This window comes from Lissotriton vulgaris, chromosome 6, assembly GCF_964263255.1.
Source record: "Lissotriton vulgaris chromosome 6, aLisVul1.2, whole genome shotgun sequence".
NCBI classification, from domain to species: domain Eukaryota; kingdom Metazoa; phylum Chordata; class Amphibia; order Caudata; family Salamandridae; genus Lissotriton; species Lissotriton vulgaris.
In genome coordinates this window covers 1865915954-1865942734 of record NC_141694.1, presented here as the reverse complement: position 1 = coordinate 1865942734, position 26781 = coordinate 1865915954, and the positions used below count along the sequence as shown (strand labels likewise).

At 47.0% G+C, this 26781-nt stretch overlaps 1 protein-coding gene across 5 annotated transcripts in view; it reads left to right on the top strand.

The window, feature by feature from the left end:
• LOC147709691 (uncharacterized) overlaps window positions 1-26781 on the top strand; it is a 167818-nt gene that overhangs the window by 114335 nt on the left and 26702 nt on the right. For all 5 annotated transcript variants that reach the window (XM_086928198.1, XM_086928196.1, XM_086928195.1 and 2 more), the window contains 2 exons: window positions 7267-7416; window positions 22727-22867. In XM_086928198.1, the coding sequence (XP_086784324.1) occupies window positions 7267-7416; window positions 22727-22867 (291 nt within the window). The remainder of the gene's footprint in view (window positions 1-7266; window positions 7417-22726; window positions 22868-26781) is intronic.

Below are 26781 nucleotides of genomic sequence, written 5' to 3'. Positions count from 1 at the left end.
TGTGACGGCTTTTATCCCAAAAGGGGAGACCACGTCTTCCAGGGGGGCCATGTATGTATTAAAAAGTGTAGGGCTCAGTGAAGAGCCCTGGGGTACCCCACACTGGAGAGGGAGAATGTCGGATCGCACATTCCCTTCGCAAACCTGGAATGTTCTGTCTTGTAAGAACGATGAGAGCCAGCTAAGGGCTATGCCCCTCACTCCTAGACTGGAGAGGCGCTTGATCAGAGTTTTGTGATCAACCGTGTCAAATGCAGCGCTTAGATCCAGGAGGATCAGTAACACTGATCCCCCTGAATCCAAGATGCATCTGGCCTCTTCAACCACTTTCAGAAGGGCTGTCTCGGTTCCTTGACCAGGACGGAAGCCTGTCTGTGTGGGGCGGAGAAGATTGTTGGTTTCAAGGAAGGCAGACAGTTGTTGGTTGACCACCTTCTCCGCAATCTTACTTAAGCCTGGTAGGAGGGAAATTAGGCGGAGGTTAGTGAGGTCTGCAGGGTCCATACCTGTTTTTTTCTGTAAAGCCTTAACAATGGCATGTTTCCAATTTGGGGGGACTACTCCTTGGTTAAGGGAGGCATTGATAAGGCTGGTGGCCAGATGCGAGATGGTAGGTCCGACTTGTTTAAGGGGAGCCACTTTTCAGGTCGGAGAGAGCTTTCAGAAAGTCGTCATTAGACAGTTGGTTGAAGCTGTCTAGAGTTGGACTAGTGACGAGAGCTGGTGGAACGGCTTGGGGGGTGTGATCAATTAAAGGAGGAAGTGACTGTAGAATATTAGTAATTTTATTTTGAAAAAAACAAGCTACTTGGTTGCATCTGGCAACTGTGGGTTGTTGATTTGAGGGGGGATTGGGTATTTTGAGGAGGTCTTTGACTATTTTATAAGTCTCACGAGACGAGCTGGAGGCAGCTCTGATTTTTTTCTCAAAGAAGGAGGCTTGTGCTGCTTTTCGCGCAGCTTTGTATGTCCTCATCGCTAATTTGTATTCTGCCTTGATGGTAGGGTCCCATTTTTTTCTCTAATGATGAACGATGAACGATGATGATATATATATATATATATATATATATATATATATATATATATATATATATATATATATATATATATATATATATATATATATATATATATTTCACTGAAAAACACAGAGGTTACAGAGATGTTATTGTTACGAAGTAGCACTATAAAAACCATAGAAATTCACTAAAAAGACCAAAGCTCACAGGGCCGTTATAGTTAGACTCACATTTCACTCTTACAAAACCATAGGAATTCAGCAGTTATACTTACCTGAGCTAATTATAACTTAAACCCCACAATGCACCGCTTATGACATCACTCATGAAATCTTGAGGGACATCACTGATGACTTCTCAAGAGACTTCACTGATTAGTGACCGTTAGGTAACAAAGTTTGTATTGGGACAGCAGGGGAGTCTCAAGGCCTCCTTGTACCTGGCGTCTCCCTGCTTCCTGCGGGACCCAGCATTGTTTTCAGCTCCATGTGTCTGAAAGCATCTCATCTGTTTTCCTGCTAGCTTGACAGAGGACAGAGAAACAGGCACATGCTCCGCTTTCAGCAAGTGAGATGATTTCTCCACTCTCGCCTGCTGGAATCGGAGTGTTTGCTATGGCTTGTTAAGACCTGTTAAAGCTCTTGCCAGGCCACAGCAAACAGCTATGTCCTGGGTCTGGGCAGTTAGTGACATTGCAGGAGAAGTCCCTCGGGTGTGGCGTTCCCTATAGCCATATAAGAAGCTCCCCGAGGAGAAGGGTGCGCCTCCTCCATTGCAAATCTTTGCCCCGGTAGGTGGTGGTCCCCAGGGATTCGTGACAGACCCCCTACATTGAATTATGTCACCCTGCGGAGTCCCCATGGTAGTGAGGAGGGCTGCATTCATTTCATATGACTTGCCCAGGGAGGTGGCAACTCCTGGGGAGCAGGCAGACCTATTGCATATACATTTTGATAGTGCCCTGGGGAGGTGGCGGTCCCCAGAGCTGCGTCGGGCCGTGTAGGACCCCCACATTTATTAAGGAGGGTGGAGCTCCAGCACCCCCACATAAATTACATGTGGGAATGGCCCTGGAACCTTCCCCATCCAGGAGCCTATTACAAAAGAAGAGATGGAGCCTGCACGTTTTGTTTTTTTAAATTTCGGCTGGCACCACTGCTCCAGCATGGCTCCCACCAATACGTTTTTGGGGACCCTGGGACAACCACAAGAGGCCAGGTGATTAGTGGATTCCTACCCTGTCCCTTCTCATTTCTTTTACTATATATATATATATATATATATGGTCTGTGAGCAAGGGCGGATGCCCGAAACGCGTCAGATTGTTTGGTTCAGCTCTTAAATAAACTTGTGCCTACAAAAAGCTGCATTGGATCTGCGTGATTTCCTGGGTCGCTACGGTTGGAGCCTGGGAGGTTGCACTTGCTGGATATATATATATATATATAATATTACCTACTGGCGATAGCCAGTAGGTATATATAGTTAGGATTTTTTCTCTATGGGATTTTTGAAAATTCTATGTCTAATAACTTTGGCGTTTGTGGACGGAATTGGCTGAAATTTTCAGGAAAATGGCACATTTTGTTTCTGAGCAGCCCCTGAAAATTTGGGGGGGTTCGTCTAGGGGGGGCCGAGAAAAAAGGGGGGTCCAAAAAATGTTTTTCCCATTCATATTTCCATAGGGCGGTTGGCCTCACTTTTAGCTCGAACGGCTGAATGGATTTGCACGAAACTTGGCAAAATTGTAGGGACTGTTAGCCCGATGTGCCTTTGCTAAGTCTCAATATATGTGCTCCAGTGGATTTTGAGAAATTAATGTTCAAAATAAGATATATATCTGTGACAGCGCTCCGGGCAGCGCTCCTGTTCGCGTACTTTTCGCGTAACGGAACTTTGCGAAGCGAAGCTGATTGGCTCTCCGGTGTCTGTCAACATTCTAAACAGTCCGGAGCGGCCGCCATCTTGTCTCTCGGTAGGATCGAGAGACAAGAGGAGGCCAAAACAAAGGGGGAAATGAAGGAAATGGGGCAAGGTAGACCCCTTCTGACCCCCTAGGATTGATGAGGGGGATATTATAGAGGTTAATCAAGTGGGAAAATGGACACTTGTAACAATTCTAGACCATTGGTTAGAAAAACTATGGTATCCTCAAAAGATCCAATGTGTGTTGGTGTTGCGGTATATTTCTTTCATCCGCCCCTACATTGTGGCTTTCGGCAGTTATCATCGGATACCATAGAGAGTGTGGGTGCCTGCCTCATCCAGAGGCTCCTCTGGTCTAGGTTGCAGTGTCCAGAGATGAAAAAGAGACCAGTGCAAAAAAAGTGAAAAGCTGGTAAAAATAAGATCAACACCTAAGAGGTTTTTAATGAAGTGGTGGATATCTTATGTTAAAATAAAGTGGGTACTTGTCCTAGATCGAGTTACTGGATCTAGAAGTGTGGATTTCCAAAGGGTGTCGACATGTTTCAGCCCCCTATGGCTCGACGGAGTCTATGGGGCTTTCGTCAGGACAGGTAGGACAAATAAACATAGAGAATCTACTCACACTTTTTTGTGTGGTGTTCGAGGGATGATTATATGGAGGGTCAACATTAGCCACTCTAGTCTTATTAACCTAAAAGAGAAAATAGACACATATATGTTGTACAAGGATAAATATCCTACATTCTCACAGTATTACAGGAGCTGGGGTGGGCACAGTAGTGAGCTCTAGTCAAAACTACTTGGTAGATGCATATTAGCCAAAATAGCGTGTACACATAACACAGTGGAGTGTCACCTGGAAGGGCAGAGGAAAGAGGGAGGCGGAAGTGGACAAAGATTTGAAAAAAGTACTGCGATGTGTTGGCAATCAGCAGGATGTGACTAAAACATCATAGTGAATTATCAACATCATATGAGGCTTAATCAAGCGCTAGGACCTCAATGTAAATTGAAGTCACTATGTCAAAATATCGATAATGACAAACAATACTCCGAACTTATCTTAAGAGAAGGAATGTAAGGTAAAAGTATTGCAACTCCTTAAGCAGAAAGGCGCGGAACAGCGGACCCCTTCGTGATTTAAAGCAGCAGGGATATTATAGAGCCACGCGGGGCAAAAAAAAAAAAAAATCCGATTTTTTCGCCGTAGAGACGCGTCTTGGTACGCGAACCGGGCAGCTAACCGGGCAGCTAACCGGCAGTGTAACGGGAGTCTGCGGAGTAGCTGATTGGCTGTCAACATTGTAAACAGTCCGGAGCGGCCGCCATCTTGTCTCTCGGTAGGATCGAGAGACAAGAGGAGGCCAAAACAAAGGGGGAAATGAAGGCAAGGGGGCAAGGTAGACCCCTTCTGACCCCCTAGGATTGATGAGGGGGATATTATAGAGCCACGCGGGGCAAAAAAAAAAAAAAATTCCGATTTTTTCGCCGTAGAGACGTGTCTTTGTACGCGAACCGGGCAGCTAACCGGGCAGCTAACCGGGAAGCTAACCGGCAGTGTAACGGGAGTCTGAGGAGTAGCTGATTGGCTGTCAACATTGTAAACAGTCCGGAGCGGCCGCCATCCTGTCTCTCGGTAGGATCGAGAGACACGAGGAGGCCAAAACAAAGGGGGAAATGAAGGAAAGGGGGCAAGTTAGACCCCTTCTGACCCCCTAGGATTGATGAGGGGGATATTATGGAGCCACGCGGGGCAAAAAAAAAAATGCTATTTTTCGCCGTAGAGACGTGTCTTTGTACGCGAACCGGGCAGCTAACCAGGCAGCTAACCGGGAAGCTAACCGGCAGTGTAACGGGAGTCTGAGGAGTAGCTGATTGGCTGTCAACATTGTAAACAGTCCGGAGCGGCCGCCATCTTGTCTCTCGGTAGGATCGAGAGACACGAGGAGGCCAAAAGAAAGGGGGAAATGAAGGAAAGGGGGCAAGTTAGACCCCTTCTGACCCCCTAGGATTGATGAGGGGGATATTATAGAGCCACGCGGGGCAAAAAAAAAATGCGATTTTTCGCCGTAGAGGCCCGTCCCGGTACCCGAACCGGGCAGCTAACTGGGCAGCTAACCGGCAGCGTAACGGGAGTCTGAGGAGAAGCTGATTGGCTGTTAACATTGTAAACAGTCTGGAGCGGCCGCCATCTTGTCTCTCGGTGGGATCGAGAGACAAGAGGTGGAAAAAAAAGGTATAAATGAAAGGAAAGGGGTAAGGTAGACCCCTCCTGAACCCCTAGGATTGATGAGGGGGCTATTAAAGTTCCCCGCGGGGTAAAAGAAAAAAAAAATGCGATTTTTCGCGGTAGAGGTGCTTTCCGGTATGTTAACCGGGCAGCTAACCTGCAGCGTAACGGGAGTCCGACATATTGTGTTTTTGGAACGTTTGTGATATGTGCACGTGTGGATTTTGTCTAATTAAGGTTAAAAAAAATATATATATCTTTAAGCGTGCTCTGGCGCGCTTACGTTACAGGTTTTGTTTGCGCTGCAGAGACGATACGTCGCGGTTATGCGATGCATCATGAGGCGTCTCACGGGCTACGTGATACGTCATGTAATAAAGAATATATTTTACAGCTATAGATATTAGCTTTTAAAAAACCAATGAAATTCACTGAAAAAACCATAGGTTATAGACCATATATAGTTAGGAATTTGCATTTACAAAACCTTGAAAATTCACTGAAAAAACCATAGGTTATAGACCATATATAGTTAGGGATTAGCATTTACAAAACCTTATTTTACTCGCACAAAACCATTGAAATTCCATATATAGTTAGTTGCACTAACTATATATCGCGCACCCGCAATCCACTGCTAATGATGTCACATATTACATCATTCATGACATGGTCAGTGACATCACTGATGACATCACTGATGACATCTCAAATGACATCACTGATGACATCACTGATGACATCTCAAATGACATCACTGATGACATCACTGACATCTCATTTGACATTACTGATCACATCACTGATGATATCATTTATGTGATAATACAATGAACATCTTCAGACTCTAATATAACCTTAGATACAATCTGTATAAACAGACACTCATAGACTGTCACTTATCCATGGAGTTACTCACACACCTAGTCAGTCATGCAAAAAATTAATCACACCTCCATTTCCTCAACTACACAGTTATACACACCTTACTTATTCAAACATATACTAACACATATTTACTCTCTTATACAATCCCTGATACATGTTCACAATGATCCATACAGCCACTTACACATTCACTGGCTCTTATGCACAGTTATTTATATATGTTGACTCTCACATGTACTGTGTTTTACATATGTACTTACTTTGACATGTAGCACTGAGAAATCCATTCACTCACCAATACACTCATGCAGACAGTCAACCGCCCATACAGCTGTTTCCACATGCACTTTTGAATATATACATATAGTGAATCAACTACTCACACATCTATGCACAGAGTCACACACCTCCCAGCCACCCACACACACACTCAGTCTCCCATACAAATACTTGGGCAACCAATCAATAACCCATATAGTTACTCATATAGCTACTGATCAACACATACAGCAGTTTACAGAACAACAGACATAATTATGCACAAATTAAGACAGTTTAGTCACTAACCCATGCACTCAGTGAGACACATTAAATCACTCACTCATACAGTCAGTCATGCACCTACTAAATCCTTCATCCAGACACTTATACATCCACTCATTCTTCAATATGTAAGACATATTTTAACTTTACAGAAACATACAGTCACTGGGTGTTGTCATCAGTGATGTCATCAGTGATGTCATTTGAGATGTCATCAGTGATGTCATCAGTGATGTCACTGACCATGTCATGAATGATGTAATATGTGACATCATTAGCAGTGAATTGCGGGTGCGCGATATATAGTTAGTGCAACTAACTATATATGGAATTTCAATGGTTTTGTGCGAGTAAAATAAGGTTTTGTAAATGCTAATCCCTAACTATATATGGTCTATAACCTATGGTTTTTTCAGTGAATTTTCAAGGTTTTGTAAATGCAAATTCCTAACTATATATGGTCTATAACCTATGGTTTTTTCAGTGAATATATATATATATATATATATATATACATATATATACACACACAAACACACACACACACGCGCACACACACACACACATACAATTTCATATATTTCTTGGACTTGCTGCAGATGTTCAAAGTCACATTTTTTTTTCATCCTACACATGCCTCTATTTGTGTTACAGAGAACCCAGGATTTTGCCCAGTTGATCCAGAAAAAGAGAACAATTGCAGCTATCTCCCCCCACCGCAGTGCAGCAGTGACACAGACTGCGAGGCACATGAGAAGTGCTGCTTATTCGGCTGCGGGGTGCAGTGTGTCAAAGCCCTGTCAGGTACGGGTTTGCCCTTTTTTCTTATCTAAAATCACTTGCAGAAGCTGTTTGTCCTACTTCTAATAACAAAGTCCTTACACTAGGTATTCAAGATTCAACAACAGAGAGGTGTTCAAGATTTAAGCCTCATCCCCATCCAGATCTCAAGGGGGCCTCATTTAAAAGGAACGCAATTTACTTAACTCATCTCTGTTGTTGAACTGTTTGGGGGAAAATATCAATTTACCCCTGCAGGATCTTTTTTGCTACTTTATAAATGTAGCGCATCCTGATGAAAACACATGCTCAATTTTCTTTAAAGGCATGTTACAGTAAGACCCTTTCAGGCTACTCACACCTTTGATAAGTTATATCTATAAATAAGTTTCATTTATTCCGCTTACTGCTGATCCATTCTTTGCATCTCTGCTTGGCACTTTTCCATATATTATAATCCTATTCCAGCTCTTACCGTGCAGTTCAGGACCTTACCGCTGGCGGCCAACTGACAAAGATGCAATTAGTGAAATTTCAAATGTATTTATATATTTATTACATTCTTTGAATTAGTTACTAAGGTATCAAACTAGAATCCAATGCACAAGAAATCAGAAAAAAAACTATTGTCTTAGATCCTTTCAGTAAGGTACCGTTCAATAGATTGAACCAGAGATTAGGCGTGCTATGTTAGACATGAAATCTGAATCGAAGTGAAAAGTATACGACAAACATTAAGGAACAAACAGTAGCACACATATTTTGGAGGTTACTAAAGAAACAATCTCAAGGTTTAAATAACTCAAGACAGAAAATTCTGATGACAAAGAATATTGGGAATTCACAGAACGGATATAAGAGGCTGCAATACTAAAAATGGAAGTAACCATGTGATATAGGACACTGACCAAAACTAAAAATGGCAATCTAAAAAAGGCCTATCATTATTAATCAATCAATCAGAGTACTTGTAAAGCGTGCTACTTACCCGTGAGGGTCTCAAGGTGCTGAGGGGAGGGGGGTGTCGCTAATGTTCGAAGAGCCAGGTCTTGAGGAGTCTTCTGAAGGCGAGTAGGTCTTGGGTCTGCGGTAGGTGGGTAGGGAGAATGTTCCAGGTATTGGCGGCGAGGTAGGAGAAGGATTTGCCAACGGAGGTCGTAAGTTGAATGCGGGGGACAGCGGCAAGGGCGAGGCTGGCGGAGCGGAGCCGGTGGGTGGGGTTGTAGAAGCTGAGTCTGCTGTTTAGGTAGGCTGGTCCGGCGTTGTGGAGTGATTTGTGTGCGTGGGTGAGGAGCTTGAAGGTGATCCTCTTGTCGATGGGGAGCCAGTGTAGGTCTCTCAGGTGGGGGGTGATGTGGCTGCGGTGGGGGACGTTGACGATCAGTCGGGCGGAGGCGTTTTGGATGCGTTGTAGTCATCGTAGCTGTTTGGCTGGGATTCCTGCTTAGAATGCGTTGCCGTAGTCCAGTCTGCTGCTGACGAGGGCCTGTGTTACCGTTCTTCTTGTTTCAGTCGGGATCCACTTGCAGATCCTGTGGAGTGTGCGGAGGGTGTTGTAGCAGGAGGAGGAGACGCTGTTGACCTGCTTACACATGGAGAGGGAAGAGTCGGGGATGAATTCTAGGTTGCGTGCATGGTTGGAGTGAGTCGGTGCTGTTCCCAGTGTGGTCGGCTACCAGGAGTCGTCCCAGGCTGAGTGGATGGTTCCGAGGATGAGGACCTCTCTCTTTTTTGAGTTCAGTTTCACGCGGCTGCTCATTCCCTTGTGGAGGTTTGTTTTGGCGATGTGTGGGTCCTTGGTGAGGGAGAGGATGGGCTGGGTGTCGTCGGCATAGGAGATGATGTTGAGGTTGTGATGGCGGGCCACTTGTGCGAGGGGGGCCATGCAGATGTTGAACAGCATCGGGCTGAGGGATGAGCCATGGGGGACGCAGCAGATGATGTCGGTGGCTTCGGATCGGAAGGGTCGGAGGCGGACGCTTTGGGTTCTGCTGGAGAGGAAGGATGTAGTCCAGTCAAGGGCCTTCTCTTGGATTCCAGCTTCTTGGAGGCGTGTCTTTAGAGTGTGATGGCAGACCATCCAGGCTGATTAGGGCTGATGTTTTGCTGTTGTCTAGTTGGCACGTGATGTCGTCTGTTGCGGCGATGAGGGCTGTCTCGGTGCTGTGGTTTCGTCCGAATCCGGACTGGGATGGGTCCAAGATGTTGTTGTCTTCAAGGTGGCGGGCCAATTGCATGTTGAAGATTTTCTCGATGACCTTCGCCGGGAACGGGAGCAGGGAGATGGGCCGGAAGTTCTTGAAGTCCTTGAGGTCCACCTTGGGCTTCTTGAGGAGGGCGTTGATTTTGGAGTGTTCCATCTTTCCCGGAATGTCGCTGTTTCGAAGGAGATGTTGATGACCTTCCGTAGTTAGGGTGCGATGGCTGCATCTGCTTTGTTGAATACGTGGTGTGGGCATGTTTCTGACGGAGTGGATGGAGTTCATGCCTTTGCGTGTCTCGTCGTGGTTGACGTTGGACCAGGAGGTCAGGCAGTTGGCGCTGGTGGTGTTTGCAGGGGAGGTGAAGTGTGGCGTAGTCAGAGCGGTCGTGGTGTTGAAGCTGTTGTGGATGTCAGCGATCTTGCTGTGGAAGGAGATGGCCAGTGAGTCGCACAGTTTTTGTGAGGGCGGGATGTCGTTGGCGTTGGCGCTGGGGTTGGAGAGTTCTTTTACGATGCTGAAGAGCTGTTTGCTGTCGTGTGCGTTGTTATCCACGTGGTAACATAGAGATTCCAGAGTTGAAAAACCTATGGGAAGTATCTAAAATCACTCAATTCTACTGTCAAGTCTGCTGTCTTCAAGAAAAAATATAAATTCGAAATGTTGTTTAGAATAAATGCCGGATATAATACCAACTTTCCACCTGCACAGAGGAAACCTATTTATTATTTGATCCTCTTGGCCAGATGGTAAATCTGCAAAAACTGGGTAGTATCACATCCATCTTGGGTGAGGAGTGGCTTATGTCAATCCATCATACCAGCTACACCGATATGGAGAAATTCAATGTCCAATGCGTACACCTCATTCAAATCTGTGGTTATGAAGTATCAGCTAAAATATGTATTGGATGGCTAAGAACAGATTCAATCCACATGCTATACATATTTCATGACTGCATTTGAAGGTGATAAGGTAAAATAGAATTAGGACATGCTTGGAAGGGAATTAAAACCACTTTTATATAATTGAGAAACTACCTCCTAGGTGCATGACTTACTGTGACTATTATGGCCGAGATACCCGCCACCCCCTCTCAACACAATCCCCAAAAGGAGGGAAACTGGAAACAGTTCTTGAAGTTTTTGGAAGTGGGATGGAGTGACCATCCCGGCCGTATTTATTAAAACAAAATTAAAAACATTAAACGTTTCATGTTATGTACAATTTCATTACCACATTGCGATGTTTGGCTAACCTTAACAGATTCTCTAATACAGAGGTTCTCCTAGCCGAACTAGCATCCTACAAAACATTTTCTTGACATATTGAAATTGTACATCCTAACATTTAAGGGCCAACGGCAAGGTCATAACCGGTGTCAAGATCCCTAACCAGACTTACCCCTCCCACTTGGGAGGGGCGACAGCACGGAGGCGTACCTCAAGTGCAACTACTACCAATTTCCCTTGACTTGACGGGGGCACCTACAAACTCGACGCCAGTTAAAGGTCGTTCGAATACTCGTGTGAGGTATCTAGAAGGTATCGTAGACCTTATCCCAACCCCACACAACTTACCACATCTGCCGTCGCAGATGTCACTGGCCCCGGGAAATTCCCCAGGAGGGGGCTGTAACCCCTCCTACAAAGGAAGGGGCCTTGACCGCCTTTCCTTTACTTCCGGCGACCCATCCTTAGAAGGGACCGCCTCCCCATTGAGGGGCCAATGGCCACCTCTCCCGAGCGCTCCCATCCGTGTTGGGTGACGCCCACTCATAGGGATCTACTAATTAGTGCTCACCGATCATGACCTTACCGCCTACCAAAATAAATACGACAGTGCTAACTAAACCTAAGGATACATTGGCCACTATGCCCGAAAGAGCATGCTTAAAAAATCAACACTATATCTGAATCATTTTAATGGCAAAACGTACTCAAAACAGACCATTCTTTATTATACTCAACATCAACATGACACTACAACCTGCAAACGAAAGAGAAGCAGAATTAATCAACCTTATTACAAACAACTGGCTGTCTTCAGGGGCTGGTGGGTGGGTCAAAATTGGCTCTTCGTTCTGTCCCGAGCTCACGTGCAGCGAGGAGGTGCAGCTTCAGAGCACAAGAACAAGAGGATGTCTTCTGGTCTTGCGTCCCTTTTTATCCGTCTTCGGGGCGGGCGTACACCCGCCCCTGCCTGCCCCGAGGGCGTGGCTGGCTGCGTCAGTGTCTAGGCCAGCCCACACTAGGGCGGGAAAGGGCGCGCCCCAGCTACGCCGCTTCGGGCATACCAGCCGAGACGCGCCTCCCGCCCAAAATGGCTTCCCGGGGGGATCGAGGCACTCGGCCATACGTTCGGGGGGACCGAGTGGTCGCCCCTTTCCATATGGCCGAGATACCCGCCACCCCCTCTCAACACAATCCCCAAAAGGAGGGAAACTGGAAACAGTTCTTGAAGTTTTTGGAAGTGGGATGGAGTGACCATCCCGGCCGTATTTATTAAAACAAAATTAAAAACATTAAACGTTTCATGTTATGTACAATTTCATTACCACATTGCGATGTTTGGCTAACCTTAACAGATTCTCTAATACAGAGGTTCTCCTAGCCGAACTAGCATCCTACAAAACATTTTCTTGACATATTGAAATTGTACATCCTAACGTTTAAGGGCCAACGGCAAGGTCATAACCGGTGTCAAGATCCCTAACCAGACTTACCCCTCCCACTTGGGAGGGGCGACAGCACGGAGGCGTACCTCAAGTGCAACTACTACCAATTTCCCTTGACTTGACGGGGGCACCTACAAACTCGACGCCAGTTAAAGGTCGTTCGAATACTCGTGTGAGGTATCTAGAAGGTATCGTAGACCTTATCCCAACCCCACACAACTTACCGCATCTGCCGTCGCAGATGTCACTGGCCCCGGGAAATTCCCCAGGAGGGGGCTGTAACCCCTCCTACAAAGGAAGGGGCCTTGACCGCCTTTCCTTTACTTCCGGCGACCCATCCTTAGAAGGGACCGCCTCCCCATTGAGGGGCCAATGGCCACCTCTCCCGAGCGCTCCCATCCGTGTTGGGTGACGCCCACTCATAGGGATCTACTAATTAGTGCTCACCGATCATGACCTTACCGCCACAGGCCGGATAGTTGACCGGCTATCCGGACCCCCCACAACTCCTACCTAAAGGTCATGTTTCAACGTTTTTAACCATGCTAAGAAGTCTCCTATGAGTAACTCATTTCCCACCCGAGACAAATGCACACCATCCCCTAAATACATACTGTCATCATTAATACAACCATGCGAGATAGAATGCAATGTCTTGGAACGGAACAACCTACTCACTTTGTTATTAAGTTTTCTAACAGAATAGTTCAAAGCAGGAATCGAAACAGCCCCCCGCCACACTTTTCGTGGGATCATATGAGACCATGCAATTATGCACCCCGGAACTTTCCTCGCCAACCAACTTACAGTGGAAAGCATTGCCTCTAGGAGAAGTTGTCTACCGGAGGTGACCAAATCATTGCCCCCTAAATGTACTATGACTATAGACGGCGGTGACCTCGTCCGCCCTAACAAACCCTCAAAGAATGCCTGAAACTGGTCAATACAGAGACCGCCCCTTCCGTAGAAGGACACCCTGTACCCGTATTCCCCAGCTACGTGAATCATGTCACCTGCTTCGAATACGTCCGCGGCACGCCTCACGTATGAGTGGCCCACGACCCACACCTCTTTTCTCACAGCCGGTGATGTCTGACCGCTGGCCTGGTGTTGGGTCGACTGCATAGTCCGCCCCGCCTCGTAGGCTTGCGCAACTGAAACCAAACAAAAGACAAGAAGCGTGAGTACATTATTACAGCTTCACAACATGTGCAACCGCACATATCTCTTATAACAATTGGAGGACCAACGCCCCACTCGTTTTACTTGTTCCACATTAGGACCCCTGGCTGTAGCTTCAGTGGCAGCCCCTATCGGAAAGGAATGGGTCCCAAACTCGCCCGGGTCCAAGCCCGCTGCGGTAATTGACATCGCAAGCACCCGCTGAAACTGAAATTTCGTCAGTGGGGTGGCGTCCGCGTGTCTCAACAATGTCCCTCCCCATGATGCCACCCTTCGTGCTAGGTTGTCTTCTAAACACTTTACCGGACACATGGAGGACCCTGGAATCCTGCGAATGACTATGCAGTCACCTATCCCACCTTGATCGGTCTTGGACCTGACAACGGATACAGTCATCGTCTCACCCCTGATCTGAACGTGTTCCCGACACAAACCCCCCACCACATCCCGTTTGCTCCTTGCCACCAGCTCACTTATCCTCATCGCCCCGTGAAATGCAAGCGTAAAAGCAGCTCGGAACAAAAAGGCCTCGTACTGAGACGAGCATGTGGCGGGGAGTGTGGCCAGCAACTGGGACAACCTCTCCAGACCTATCGGGCGCCTCTCATCTACTCTGCGACCCTCAAGGCGTTGCCACCCACGCAGCGCTTTCTGTACCACAAAAGACGCTGTCGGGTCCTGGATATTATGAGCCCTGGCAACAAAGGAAATGGCAGCACGATGCCTCTGGGCTGTAGCCACCGACTTCCCAGCCCTACGCAAGGACATCAGAAAATGTACTACCCAATCCTCATGCCCCCAAAGCCCCTCTCTCTCAGTCCCCAAAAAGGCTAAATAGGCCCGAAACGCCCCTTCATATGCCTTCCTCGTCCTTGGTGCTAGACTCTCTCCCACGAGGTGACGAAGTTCGGGGCACCGAGAGACCAGAGAGCTTCGGGAAAGGGTGCCGGCTCTGGGTCCGCTGAGGGAAGGAAACCCGAGAAAGCCTGCATTTGAAAACGAGACAGTGCATCAGCCGCCTGATTCATCACCCCTGGGACATGTTTTGCTCTGAATACCACGTTCAGTTGCATACACAGTAAGACAATTTCTTTGAGCAGCCTTAAAATCATTTTACAACGTGCTGCCTGACTATTGATGCATTCTACAACGGTCATATTGTCAGACCAAAATATGACAGAATGATCTTTGAACCCATCGGGCCAGGTTCTGAGGGCCACCAAAATGGGAAACAGTTCAAGGAAAGCAATATTACTCGTCAGCCCCTCTTCATGCCACCATGTTGGCCACCTTTGTGCCGACCATTTTGTGCCGAAGATGGCGCCAAAGCCCATGCTTCCCGCTGAATCTGTCCATAGACCAAGCTCTTCAGAGGACATGGCTGGTTTGTTCCAGACGACTCGACCATTGAAGTCCGCCAGAAATGCTAACCAAATACGCATGTCCTGGCGGACCTCAGCCGATAGTCTCGTGCGATGATGACCCTCCTTTAGGCCAACCATCGCCTGGGCAATTGAACGGGAGAAGGGGCGGGCCATTGGGATCACCCTCAGGGCAAAATTCAACCTCCCCACCAATTGCTGCAATTGATGCAGCGTAACTTTAGATGCATTTATACACATTTGCAGGGCTGCCCTGAATTTCGACACTTTGGCAGCTGGTAAACGAAAACAACCCTCACTAGAGTCCAACTCGATCCCCAGAAACTCGAGGCAAGTCGTGGGACCCACAGTTTTACCTGGTGCCAATGGCACGCCAAATTGATCCATTAACACACAAAATTCAGTCAAGGCCCGGCCACATTCGTCATCCCCAGCGGCCCCAAGGAACAGAAAGTCATCAAGGTAATGCATTACATTTCGGAAACCCGTGTCCTTCGTGAAGACCCATTGTAGAAAACTACTGAATTTCTCGAAATATGCACAAGATATAGAGCACCCCATCGGCATACACCTATCCATGTAATACGAACCTTGAAACATGAATCCCAGAAGACGCTGGTCGTCCGGGTGTACCGGGAGCAATCGGAACGCTGACTCGATATCTGATTTCGCCATCAGCGTCCCGGGCCCCAGGCGATTCAAAATGGCTACGGCCTCATCGAATGATGCGTACCGCACCGAACATACCTCTGGATCAATTGCATCGTTCACAGAAAGACCATGAGGAGCTGATAAATTGTGGATCAATCGAAACTCACCTGGGTCCTTCTTGGGGACCACCCCTAAAGGAGAACAGACAAAATTCTGTACCGGGGGCACACTAAACGGGCCGGCGACCCGACCTCGGATAACCTCTTTCCGGATCTTATCCTGCACTACGGTCGTATGCTGCAAGACGGAAAGTTGATTTTTGCACGTCCCGACACCCTGAAAGTCCCCCACCGGGATGCGGAAACCATATGAAAAACCGTTCCGCAGCACCCCAGCAGTAGTACGATCTGGGTATTCACTGAGCCAGGGGATCATCGCCAAGGTATCAATCGGGGTTGGTAAAGGCGCCCCTCGGACTACATTAGACCTGTTTGGTGCCTCCTCTACCCCCATTCTCACCCGTTCTGGCTCTGCACGAGGACTCAGGATGGGGTGCCCCACAACCACTACATTCGTGCTTGAACTTACACGATCCCGAGGGCCTAGTACATTTACCTTTGTTGAAATTGAAACAGAAACCCTTCTTCCCCGTATTGCCGGCAGGTCTCGAATAATCGTCGGTACCCGTACCTGACCGAAAGGGCGTCCCCCCATATTGGCGGGAGGACTCACCAACAGTGCCCCCCACCAACGGCATTTTCAACATCCCTGACTCTTTCATTTTATCCCATGTCAAAGAATCATAACAGTCCCAGGTTAAACTTTTGTTATGCTCCATCGCCTTCCTGAAAAGGTTATCATAACAGAACCAATGGTTACCTTGGTGCGATGTCGAGTACCCCATAATTCGTGACTGATAGACTGGAAACTCAGGGAGCAATTCAGGCCTACGTTCCCCCAGAATCGACGTAAAAATTCCCCATGCATTGCCCCAGTTGCCAATATTCTCATTCACTTTAAAGGCGGCCATTTTTGCGCGCCAAACACTTGGATGCATCAGATCCTTTTGACCCTTAACAGTTTCAACCTCGTAATGATCAACAAGCAAGGAGAAAATGTTTACATATTCCCCCGCCCAAATCTTTTCCTTTATTGCCAAAGGAACATGTTGCCCCAATTTTTCTCTACGAGAGGGTGTTGACTCATCCCTCGCGATCGGCAATGGCCGCTTACCTGCACTGGACGCTGCTTCCGCCACTCGTGGCTTGTCTATCACTGCAGCCGGCGCGGGCACCTTGGCTGCATCACGTTTCTCGCGCAACTGTTTCATCAGTGCTTGCGCTTCGGCAGCCGTGGCGCCCTCGCTACTGTCGCCCAACCACGCTGCTAGCTGTGCCGCCAACTCGGGAGGCATATCCTCAGTGGATGTCGGGGTGACTACGACGGGAATCGGATTCCCTTCCACCGGTACCGGGGCTGGCGCTTCGAGCGGGGCACAGGGAACCGGGACGTCTCCCCCGGCTGGCCCCCTTCTTGGCCTCTTTGGCTTCCCTCCAGCCGATGGACGCCCCGATCCCTCCTCCCCGTCTCGCCCCGCCAACCGCTTCTTTATTTCGGACATCTCCTTCATGAGGACTCGAACCATCTGGTCGGTCGTCATTCTCTTCGCGCCTTTCTTGGGCATCTTTCCAACGAAGTATCTGGAAAACAAAAGAAAAGATCAAAACGCTCAAAATTGGCTCTTCGTTCTGTCCCGAGCTCACGTGCAGCGAGGAGGTGCAGCTTCAGAGCACAAGAACAAGAGGATGTCTTCTGGTCTTGCGTCCCTTTTTATCCGTCTTCGGGGCGGGCGTACACCCGCCCCTGCCTGCCCCGAGGGCGTGGCTGGCTGCGTCAGTGTCTAGGCCAGCCCACACTAGGGCGGGAAAGGGCGCGCCCCAGCTACGCCGCTTCGGGCATACCAGCCGAGACGCGCCTCCCGCCCAAAATGGCTTCCCGGGGGGATCGAGGCACTCGGCCATACGTTCGGGGGGACCGAGTGGTCGCCCCTTTCCATTATACTGATTAATGGAACTTTGAGTTCCTGCACTTAGCAAAAGTACCATATGCTAGACAACTAAGGTGTATCTAGCTTTTAATTAATAGGATTTTGGTATCATGTTCTAACTAGGTGCATAGAATGGCAAACAGACATATTGTCACGACTCAGTAAACTTGAAAACACTGAAAATATTTCCTCCTATCCTACCAGAAAGGTCAGTACTCAGTCTACTAAACAAATTATCATCAGCATGTGAACTCTGAGACCCCAGAATAGAGTAAAGCTAGAAAATATAGAAAATATGTGTCAGCATAAAAATACATGGGTGAATGAACAGGAATAGCCATGCTCCATTTATTTAATGTATCCCTGACACAAAGTATACAAGGCAGGCTATGTGATTTCTTGTGTTACTTATGGGTTTAAATCTCATGCAAAGCCACCCAATTGTAGATATGGGTGGTGTTTGTAAATTCCAGCTTGGAATTTGCATTGGTGCTACACCACAATAGTACGCACCGCCATCACAAATATTCTCATCTGGTGATTCTTTGAGTACAGTAAGCAGGAGTCCTTAAGTGCACTTGAAATGATTTTTTTTTTTTTGAAAACCTTTATTATATTGTTCAACACAAGATACAAAAGTAACCGGCAGGGGCCGGTACCACATGCATGTAACACGGATCAGTAATGCCAATCACACAGCTCTTCAGCCGACAACCCATGGGTCCGGCAGCGGTAAAGGACAGACGATATATCGGAAACATTTCGAATCAAGGATATAGTAAGGTTTCATTTTATATTTAACCCCCCCCCCCCCCAGAACGAGATAAAGAAGAAAATACAGGATAGCCGGAGCTACACATTCGGAAGTATAAAATATGCGGGTAGGTGGTAAAAGCGGTCGTGGATCAAAATAGGCCAACAGTAGAAAAAATGCAAGCGCCAAGAAGGTCACTGAGGGTGGAGAACTAAGCTACCTATTTATCATCACATCCACCCACTCCATACCCCGCCCACTCACATACATCAGGATGAAACCGAAAGTTATCGCGACCGGACCCCGCGAGAAAAAGAAAAAGAAAAAGAAAAGGAAAAGGAGCCATAGAACACAACAAAGGCAAAATAACAAACCCCCCTCGCACCCCCCACCCTGCTGCCCCGCAATGGCTACGGTCTACCCCACTAGCAGCGCGCCTGTCGCCCAGAGGAATACCCGAAAGAGAGAAGAGAAGAAAAAAGGGGCCATAGAACAAAACAAAGGCAAAATAACAAACACCCCCACCACCCTGCACCCCTGCAATGGCTACGGCCTAACCCACTAGCAGCGTGCCTGTCGCCCAGAAGCATCCCTAAAAGAAGGAAGCAGCGGAGGAGGAGAAACACAAACACACTCTCCCGGACTCGATGTGACCCCCAGAATCAAATTCAAAAGAAAGGGCAGCGAAATACTCAAACAATCCGGGGAAGTATCAAACATACCACCCGACTCCCGCAGTTCACAGGTCACAATCCCAGCAACCGATTACATTATTGTCCCGTGTACTGAAAAGCCCCACCAATTAACCCTGGCCAGTACCAGTGTTCACTGGAGCAATTGGAAACCAGGCCGCAGCAGCAATAAGAGCGGTAAAGCTTTCATGGAAATTCAAGTCAGTACAAGCAAGCCAATTAAAGGATAAAAGTGCACAGACTACACAAAGCAAACGAGGAAAAGCGTGGCAGGATGATAAAGCTCTCCAATAGTCACAGGTGATCTGGTTGAGGCAATCAAGGTTGTCCATAATGATGTTCGGCGAGATAGAGCTCAAGCAGGGAATGCTGACAATGTTCACGGGCGCGCGATCTGTATTATAGGAATCCGCAGCGCCAAGGAAGCCCGGCTCCTGCACAGGGACCTCGAAGTCGGATATTCGATGTTCCGTTGGTAGCACCGCTGGCTGCGATGATGACAAAAAGCCACTGTCCGGTCTCCGGCAAAGATCGTCCATCGTTTCCGAAAGTGTCCGGTAGTTGACAATGATCTATGAGTGGAGCGCTCTAATGGCCGCCAGCAACAGATAGGATGCAGACCCTCGGAGGCCGGCTTCTCCGGGGTAGCAGGCAAATCTGGAGCGGACACCAACAACAGGTGCTCTCACCTCACGATGTTACTCCTTCGCCACTGATCAGGGCTCCCGTCCGCACCCCCATGGCAAGCTTATTGTGTCTCCAGGCGTCGGATACGGGGCCAGCAAACGATGTGACACGCCGTAGCGTGTGTGTTGCAGGCAGGATACCAAGTCGCCGTCAAAAACCGGGAAGATTATATCTCCGTTCGGGAGACCGCACAAAGCCCAAGATTCCAGCCGATGTTGTTCAACTCCAGCCCGGATGGGTTGAAAATCGAGGCCCCGGCTTCAGCTCCGGGGTAGGCCAAGAATGAAACACGGCATATCTCTGTCACCCGGTATGATAAAAAGTTCGGGATTGCGCCTTCAGAGTCAGCTACTCCTCACACATACGGGGGTCCGGTGTGAAATCAGGATGACTTGCAGGATATACGAGCTACTGGCGGAGGTCGGCGGAGCCGGGAGCTTAAGCGGCCATCTTGCTTGCTAGCGTAGCTCCTCCCCCTTGAAATGATTCTTGATGCTCATTTTTAGGATCAGCTTTTGGTGGTCTGACACCAAATACAGACTTTGTTTACGGTGACCGAAGATTTATAGGACTCTCTTGCAAGATCAAACACCTTCCAAATTCACCTGTTCCTGGTCTCTTCATGAGAAATGTTTGCATCTCAAGAGCAGACGTTGAGAGAACCTTAAGGGTAATGCTGGTAGAAACACGTTGATAGAATAAAAATACTTTTAGGATGTGTTTTGCAATTGAAAAAGAGAGGGCAGGGTGTGTCATGCAAAGAAAAAAACTGGAAAGTGGAGATTGCATAGTGGCCGCACTAATTCAGTTCTGAATTCAAAAGACAATGCAAAATTCTGAGTTGAAGTGAACCCCAAACTCTAATAAAGGTGAGGTGGATGCACAGGTTGATCCATCAAAACTTCCTCCTTGGAGAGAAGTCCTGCTTGTGGGGCTGATCCATCAAACCGCCTTTCTCCATGCAAAACGTGTTGTTCTACCCAGTGGGCACACACCACCAGAGCATCCTTATACAAATGGATTAAACCACTGGATGACATGGCGAGGCTCACTGTTTTACAAAGTGGCAAGGACAATGTATTACAGGATGGAAGGGATGTACAGCTTCACAGGGTCATGAAAGCACACCATGAAGAAGGGAATCAACGTGGCAGTTGTGTTAGTCCAGGGCCAAGGACTTGTACTGTTGACTCACTTAATGACAGGAACATGAAAGAAAGGCACAGTCAGATAGATACTGTTGTACAGGTAGTAGAAGGGGCATTTCTCTTTCTTTTGCGAACGTTGTCAACAAATATGCCAAACAAGGTTTGAGCCCGCTGGAGCACCTCAGTCCATTTCCAATGACAAAGCATCTATATTTGTGTTTGTGAAGGAAAAGATACTGCAGAAGGACACACCACTCAATAGAAAATGTGTAAAGATCTTCCACATCGTGTGGTGGACTTTAAGGCCCACACGTGTTCTAAACAATAGGTTCTCCTGTTAATATTAAGCAATGTGGTAACCACCGAGCTGCAGTAAATATTAAGCAAGGGACAACTGCCTACACAAAGTAAAATATTCCTGAATATCGGCCATGGAATAGCAAAAGAGCAGAAGAGAAAGGACACAATTTTATCCGAGGACATGAGACATCATTATGAACTTAGGCGCATATGCACAATCCCCTATCGCCACCAGAAAGTCATGTTTACCGACGTTGTGGTGGTGATAGGGGCTGCGTCTTAGGTACAAGGCAGCGTTAAGCCAGTTAATGTGTCCGAAAGCTGCCTTGTACATAAGGGTCCCTTTCAAACTATGGTTAGCGTGAAAGGGGTGAGCAGTGGGTGTTGTGTGGGCGTTCCACCGTAACACCCATTCATTTTAACGCTGTCCCCAATGTACAAGGGTGACGTACATAGGAGGCAGCACCAAAATTAAGACCAGGAAAAACCTGGTGTTAAGTTGGTGAAACAAAGAAAAATGCATTATTTCTCCTTGTTTTTGCTTTTTCAATGTGGGCTGCCTTGTGCAGCCCACATGGGAAAAGCAAAATGTTATGGTTTGTTTATGTACAGGAAAGTGTCCCTTCCTGTACATACACAAACCTTTAAAAAAGGCCAGTTTGTCACTTTCATGTGTGCTGCATGAAGCATGAAAGTGACAGAATGGCATTTTAGGATTGTTTATGTGCAGGAAGGGAAACTTTCCTGCACATAAACAATCCTCCCCTTCACGCAGACACCCTTGCATCTATGGTGCAAGCGTGCCTGCCTTGGTGCTAAGTTGCTAAACTTAGTGCCATTGCAGGGGGAAACGCAAGACTGCACCACATTCCTGTAAATAGGCTGCAGCCATGCGTTTCAGATCTGGCGGAGTGCTGTGTTAATCCAAGGGAGCTAATGCTGCGCTCTGACACTTCCTTGTACATATCCCCGTTAGTGTATTCCCAGCTGCAACTTGAGCCAATGATTCAGTCAGTAACTATTTTTCAACACAAAGCGCTTTTGTTTACTGCGCAATAGATTGGGACCATCACAACAAAAACATTTGTTAGTCATCTACAAAGCAATTGTAATGGCAGGGCATGTCTGTCATTAAGGCTGATTCAATCAAAAACGTTCTTGGCCTTAGGTTGTCCACCCAGGATTACCATTTTCTAAAAACTAGTTTTATTAAACAGTAATCCTCAACTCTACAGTTCATTGGTCTTGGCAAACAACTTGTGATTGATAACGGGTATGCCCTAATGGGAGTGTTTGAATTTTACTGAACTAATGTATGTATTTGTATTTTATCATTTTATGCATTTCATCTTTTATTTTAACAAGTCATTGAAGTAATGTTATTTTTATTTTTATTTTTATTTTTGTTTAGCTCTTAAGCATCTTAAAGCTTGTTTAGGCCTGGTTTGTTCAAACTACTCAGTGAGGTTTATAGAAGCTAATGCTGATTCACAGGAAAATACTGTGGCTTTCCCAAGGCCACTTACTTTGCTATGGGGCACACCTTTGTACATAGTACGTAGCTTTAGAGCTCAGAATAGCAGTATTGATGGTTGTTGTTTTGAATTTCACAGTCAAACCTGGCATGTGTCCTTCTGCTGTGGCCAAGTGCAAGCCTCCTTTGGCTGACCCAGAGTGCCAGGATGACGGCGACTGCCCACTGAACAAGAAATGCTGCAAACACTGCGGTAATAAATGTTTAGAAGCTGTAGCAGGTAAGGGTCTTACCAGTACTGGAGGTGACTGTGATCTAACTTGAGAAGCTGGCATGGGCAGAATGAATTACTAATAGCTCATGTGAAAGAACCAGCCAAGAAATCATGTCTGACCCCATCCTAATGTTTTCACTGTAGCAAGGGTTAAGGAACATATGGGTGGTGGCAAGCGCTATGACTGCTACTCTTCAACTCAAATCCAGATGTAGTTTGTGCATCAGCACACTCCTTTGGTAGCGGCTAAAAGCAGCAGAAGGAAGATTGATTTCAGTCTAAGGAAGTATGGTATTTGAGAGGCATTTAGATATGGAATATCTTAATGTTTCAGTTTATGAATGCCCTTGTATAGGGCCTAATTAATATTATCTATATCACCCTGTGATACCTATGAATTATATTTGCGGGAATTATATATTTTTTTACTGAACAGTCTCAATGCCATCCCAAAATGTGTTGCCTGTGGCACAGTGTAAGGCCCCTGCTTCCAGCTTGTGGAACCTCTGAGGTAGTCATAGAGTAAAAGACTACCTCCACATGTTTTCGTCCCTCATTATGGGCCTCATAAGGATGTAGAGCACGACCACCAACAACAAGCTGTTGGTGGCAGCCCGCGGCACTGCCGGATTAAGATGCTGGCAGATGGAGTACAGCAGACAGGGGAAAAGACCACTGCCTCGAACAGGTTCAAGGAGCCCCTTGGAGCAGCGGTCGGATATAATTCACTACAATGAAGGCGGTACTTGCACAGGCACCACTGTAGGAATTACAATGTCTGTTTACATAGCAGTGCCCCCATCCCCTGTGGGCCTCCACTATGTGGCTGGGGGGCACATGTGGTTTTCCCCCAAACATCCATGTGCCAGACACCATGGTTTGCTTGAAGTTGCCTGTGAGATGCTTCCATTGGGCAGCAGTCCCTCACTTGTTACAGAGAGGGATGAGGTCAGTGAGACTGCGGGCCCCACTCCACTCTGTGACGAGGTCTTACTGATTGACATTAGGCCCTGGGCACTTCAGGGCTTAAAACGGAAGTTCCCAGGAACAAAGAAATCAGTGATACTCCTCCTTTTCACAAGGAGGGCTCCAGCCTGCTCAGGTCAGACAGCCAGCAGGTGCCTGTGCTTTTAGCGCATGTCTAGCACCTGACTGCCTGACCTGAACAAGAAGAGTGTCTGTCAAGCTGACCTTTGCTCAGCCTGACAGATCCTCCTCTTCTCCAGAAAAAGGTGAGGGGGCATGGCCCCAAACTGGGTCCTGCGCTTCCTGGTTTCAAGGTTATGCCTATATGTCTTTACAGGATCATTGAGATTCTCTGTTGGGTCAGTGGTGATTTGTATGTTGAATTGCGCTCCTCTACATTCTCAAAAGGTGTATGTTGTGTTCTTCATCCAAACATGACTGGAGGCTTCAGTGTAAGGAACACTTGACGTTTATTGAGCAGATGAAATCCTGTGCATGACAAGCCAGACTCCAACAACTTCTCACTGTGCTGCAAAAACCACCTCTGCACCCTAACATGTCACAAGTGAAGTAGTGTGGGTCACTGGTTAGAGGCGGCAGACCCGAGAGCAGAGGACGGCCCGGGACCAGGGTTCGATTCCCGGCGCGGCAGGTTTCTGGACCAGGGTCAGCGGACTCGATAATTCTCTCGCCTCGGTGCCCACTCTGATCAGCGATCACACTCGGCAACTCTGGGCATTAGCTTGCCTCATCTTCACTAACGGCCCCACCAGACCGCCGGGGATGCCTGGTCTCACCCTGGAGATACCCATTAAGGGACCATCTCTCAGGGAAGCCAGGAAGGGTTTCGCAGCGGTCGAAGCGCCTTGGGACCCTACGGGTAAGTAGTGCGCTATATAAATGCCAATACATTTACATTTACAAGGCTTGCCTTTTGCATAGTCACATTCCATTATATTGAAAGATGCCCCGTCCATGTACATAAAAGGTAGAACCCCACAGGAAACTACATCATAACAGTGTTTCTCTTTGGTGAAGATTTTATATTTCTTGGTATGTGATTACAAGTCATTTCCATCTAAGAGTGGTACCAATTATTGTTTTGGTGAGTGACTTCAAAACAACTAATATGCCTCATATTTCTGTAGTAAAACTTTAATAAAGCCATCGGAAAATAAGTACACGTATTTTGATTCTTAATCAGGGATTTCACAAAGTACAAAGGTTGACAATAAACAATAAACATTAAAAGGGGTCTATAAAAGGGGCAGGGATTTTTGAAGGACCATAGTTGGACATAGTTACAGATGGGCCCGCTGAGGATGATGACCAATCAAGTGGGACCCTCTAAGATGATCAATAGCTCAGTTTGTGGGGTCACAGGGGATTGGCCACATGTGTTGATGCTGAATGATGCACCTCATGGAGGGTTAGCTTATTATACACATAGTTTCCTAGTTTCCCCTCAGGTGAAATGCTGCTCCCTTTAGTAGGGCTAGTGATTGGGCCTTAGATAACTTTTACCAACAGCCTTTCAGAAAAGAGATGCCTCGGGTGTGTCCTCATTCCGGTCAGAGAACAGCAAATTGTCAATTTAATTAAATGGAATAGAAATATGGGTGGAGTTCAAAACTACTTTGTGATAAAAACAATAATTTAACTACATTACATTTAATTTAATGTCATTAAATTTAGCTTTAGGAGTTTTGTTTGAATAATGAAACTTATCATTTTGAATTATATGAAAAATGGCATTCCACTCAATTTGGAGTAAGGATAAGAGTCATCAGTCATGAAATTTAACATATTAAAATTAAATGTAAAATATAGCAAACTGCATTATCCTAAAGTTTACAGTTATTAATGTGGGCAGAGAAAATGTTAGAGCAAGTAAATGCGTGGAAGTATAGGTATGGTTATGCATGCATAAAGACATACAGGCTACAGCCCTCAGAGCGATTTTCCCAGCACTCACCAGCCCAAATACAGAGATCATTGCTGGGCGAGTGCATGTGATGACCTTGGCGCCTTCAGCGTCTTGTTCCAATGGGCACAGAATTGAACTAGTTATGAAAAGCTGTTGATGATTATTTTTCCTGCATTATCTATGAATATGTTAGAGTCAGGCTTGTTTTGTGTTGACAACAAAAAGCGTTGTAGGTAAGCAGTGCTTATTTTGATCAGGTGCTTTCAGGTGCTCAGCACCTGCACTCCTTTCACAGGGCCGAGGCTACAATTTCTGGCCTTGCATTTGGTGCTCTCAATAATAATTGTTCAAATTCAAAATAAAAAGAATAACATATATTGCATGGTGACTGGCTGGTAAATGTTCATAGACAGGCCAGCATACGCCTGTACAGGCAGGCATGATTGTGTATCACCACGTTAGTGATGATGTCATCTCGCCTATCACAAATCCATGAAGTCATCGACAAACTATGTCTTGAATTCTATTCCCCGAGTGTGCTGCACCCTGCCACTGCTTGACCCAAGCCTCCCATTGTATAATTTTAGCTGGGGGCTGGCTCAAGACAGAGTTGAGGCGAGGAAGCTGTGAGAGCGCATTTGGAACTTGGGGGTGAGGGCTCTTGAGGAAGAAGAAACAAAAGTAAGTGGGGACTTTCCACTTGCTGTGTAGCCAGAGTAGCATATCCTGCAGCCCTGCATTGCTGCTATCCTCAACGTGCTCGATGCGGCTGTGGCCCAACACAACTTTTGTGCACCATGGCGTCACCTGTAGGATCTGTGCCCTGCAACCCAGCATGATAATTGCTGAGCGTGCGTGAGTCCAGTAGGCACCACAGCCATACTCACCGGTATTGACAGCATTACGGCTGGGGACAATGCCTGTGCTGTAGCAGGCAGGGTCACAACAAGCTGAGCAGTGGATGCCAATGCCGTTGCCATCCCCGGACCTACTAATTACAGGCAGCACTAGTAGTGACATCACCTGC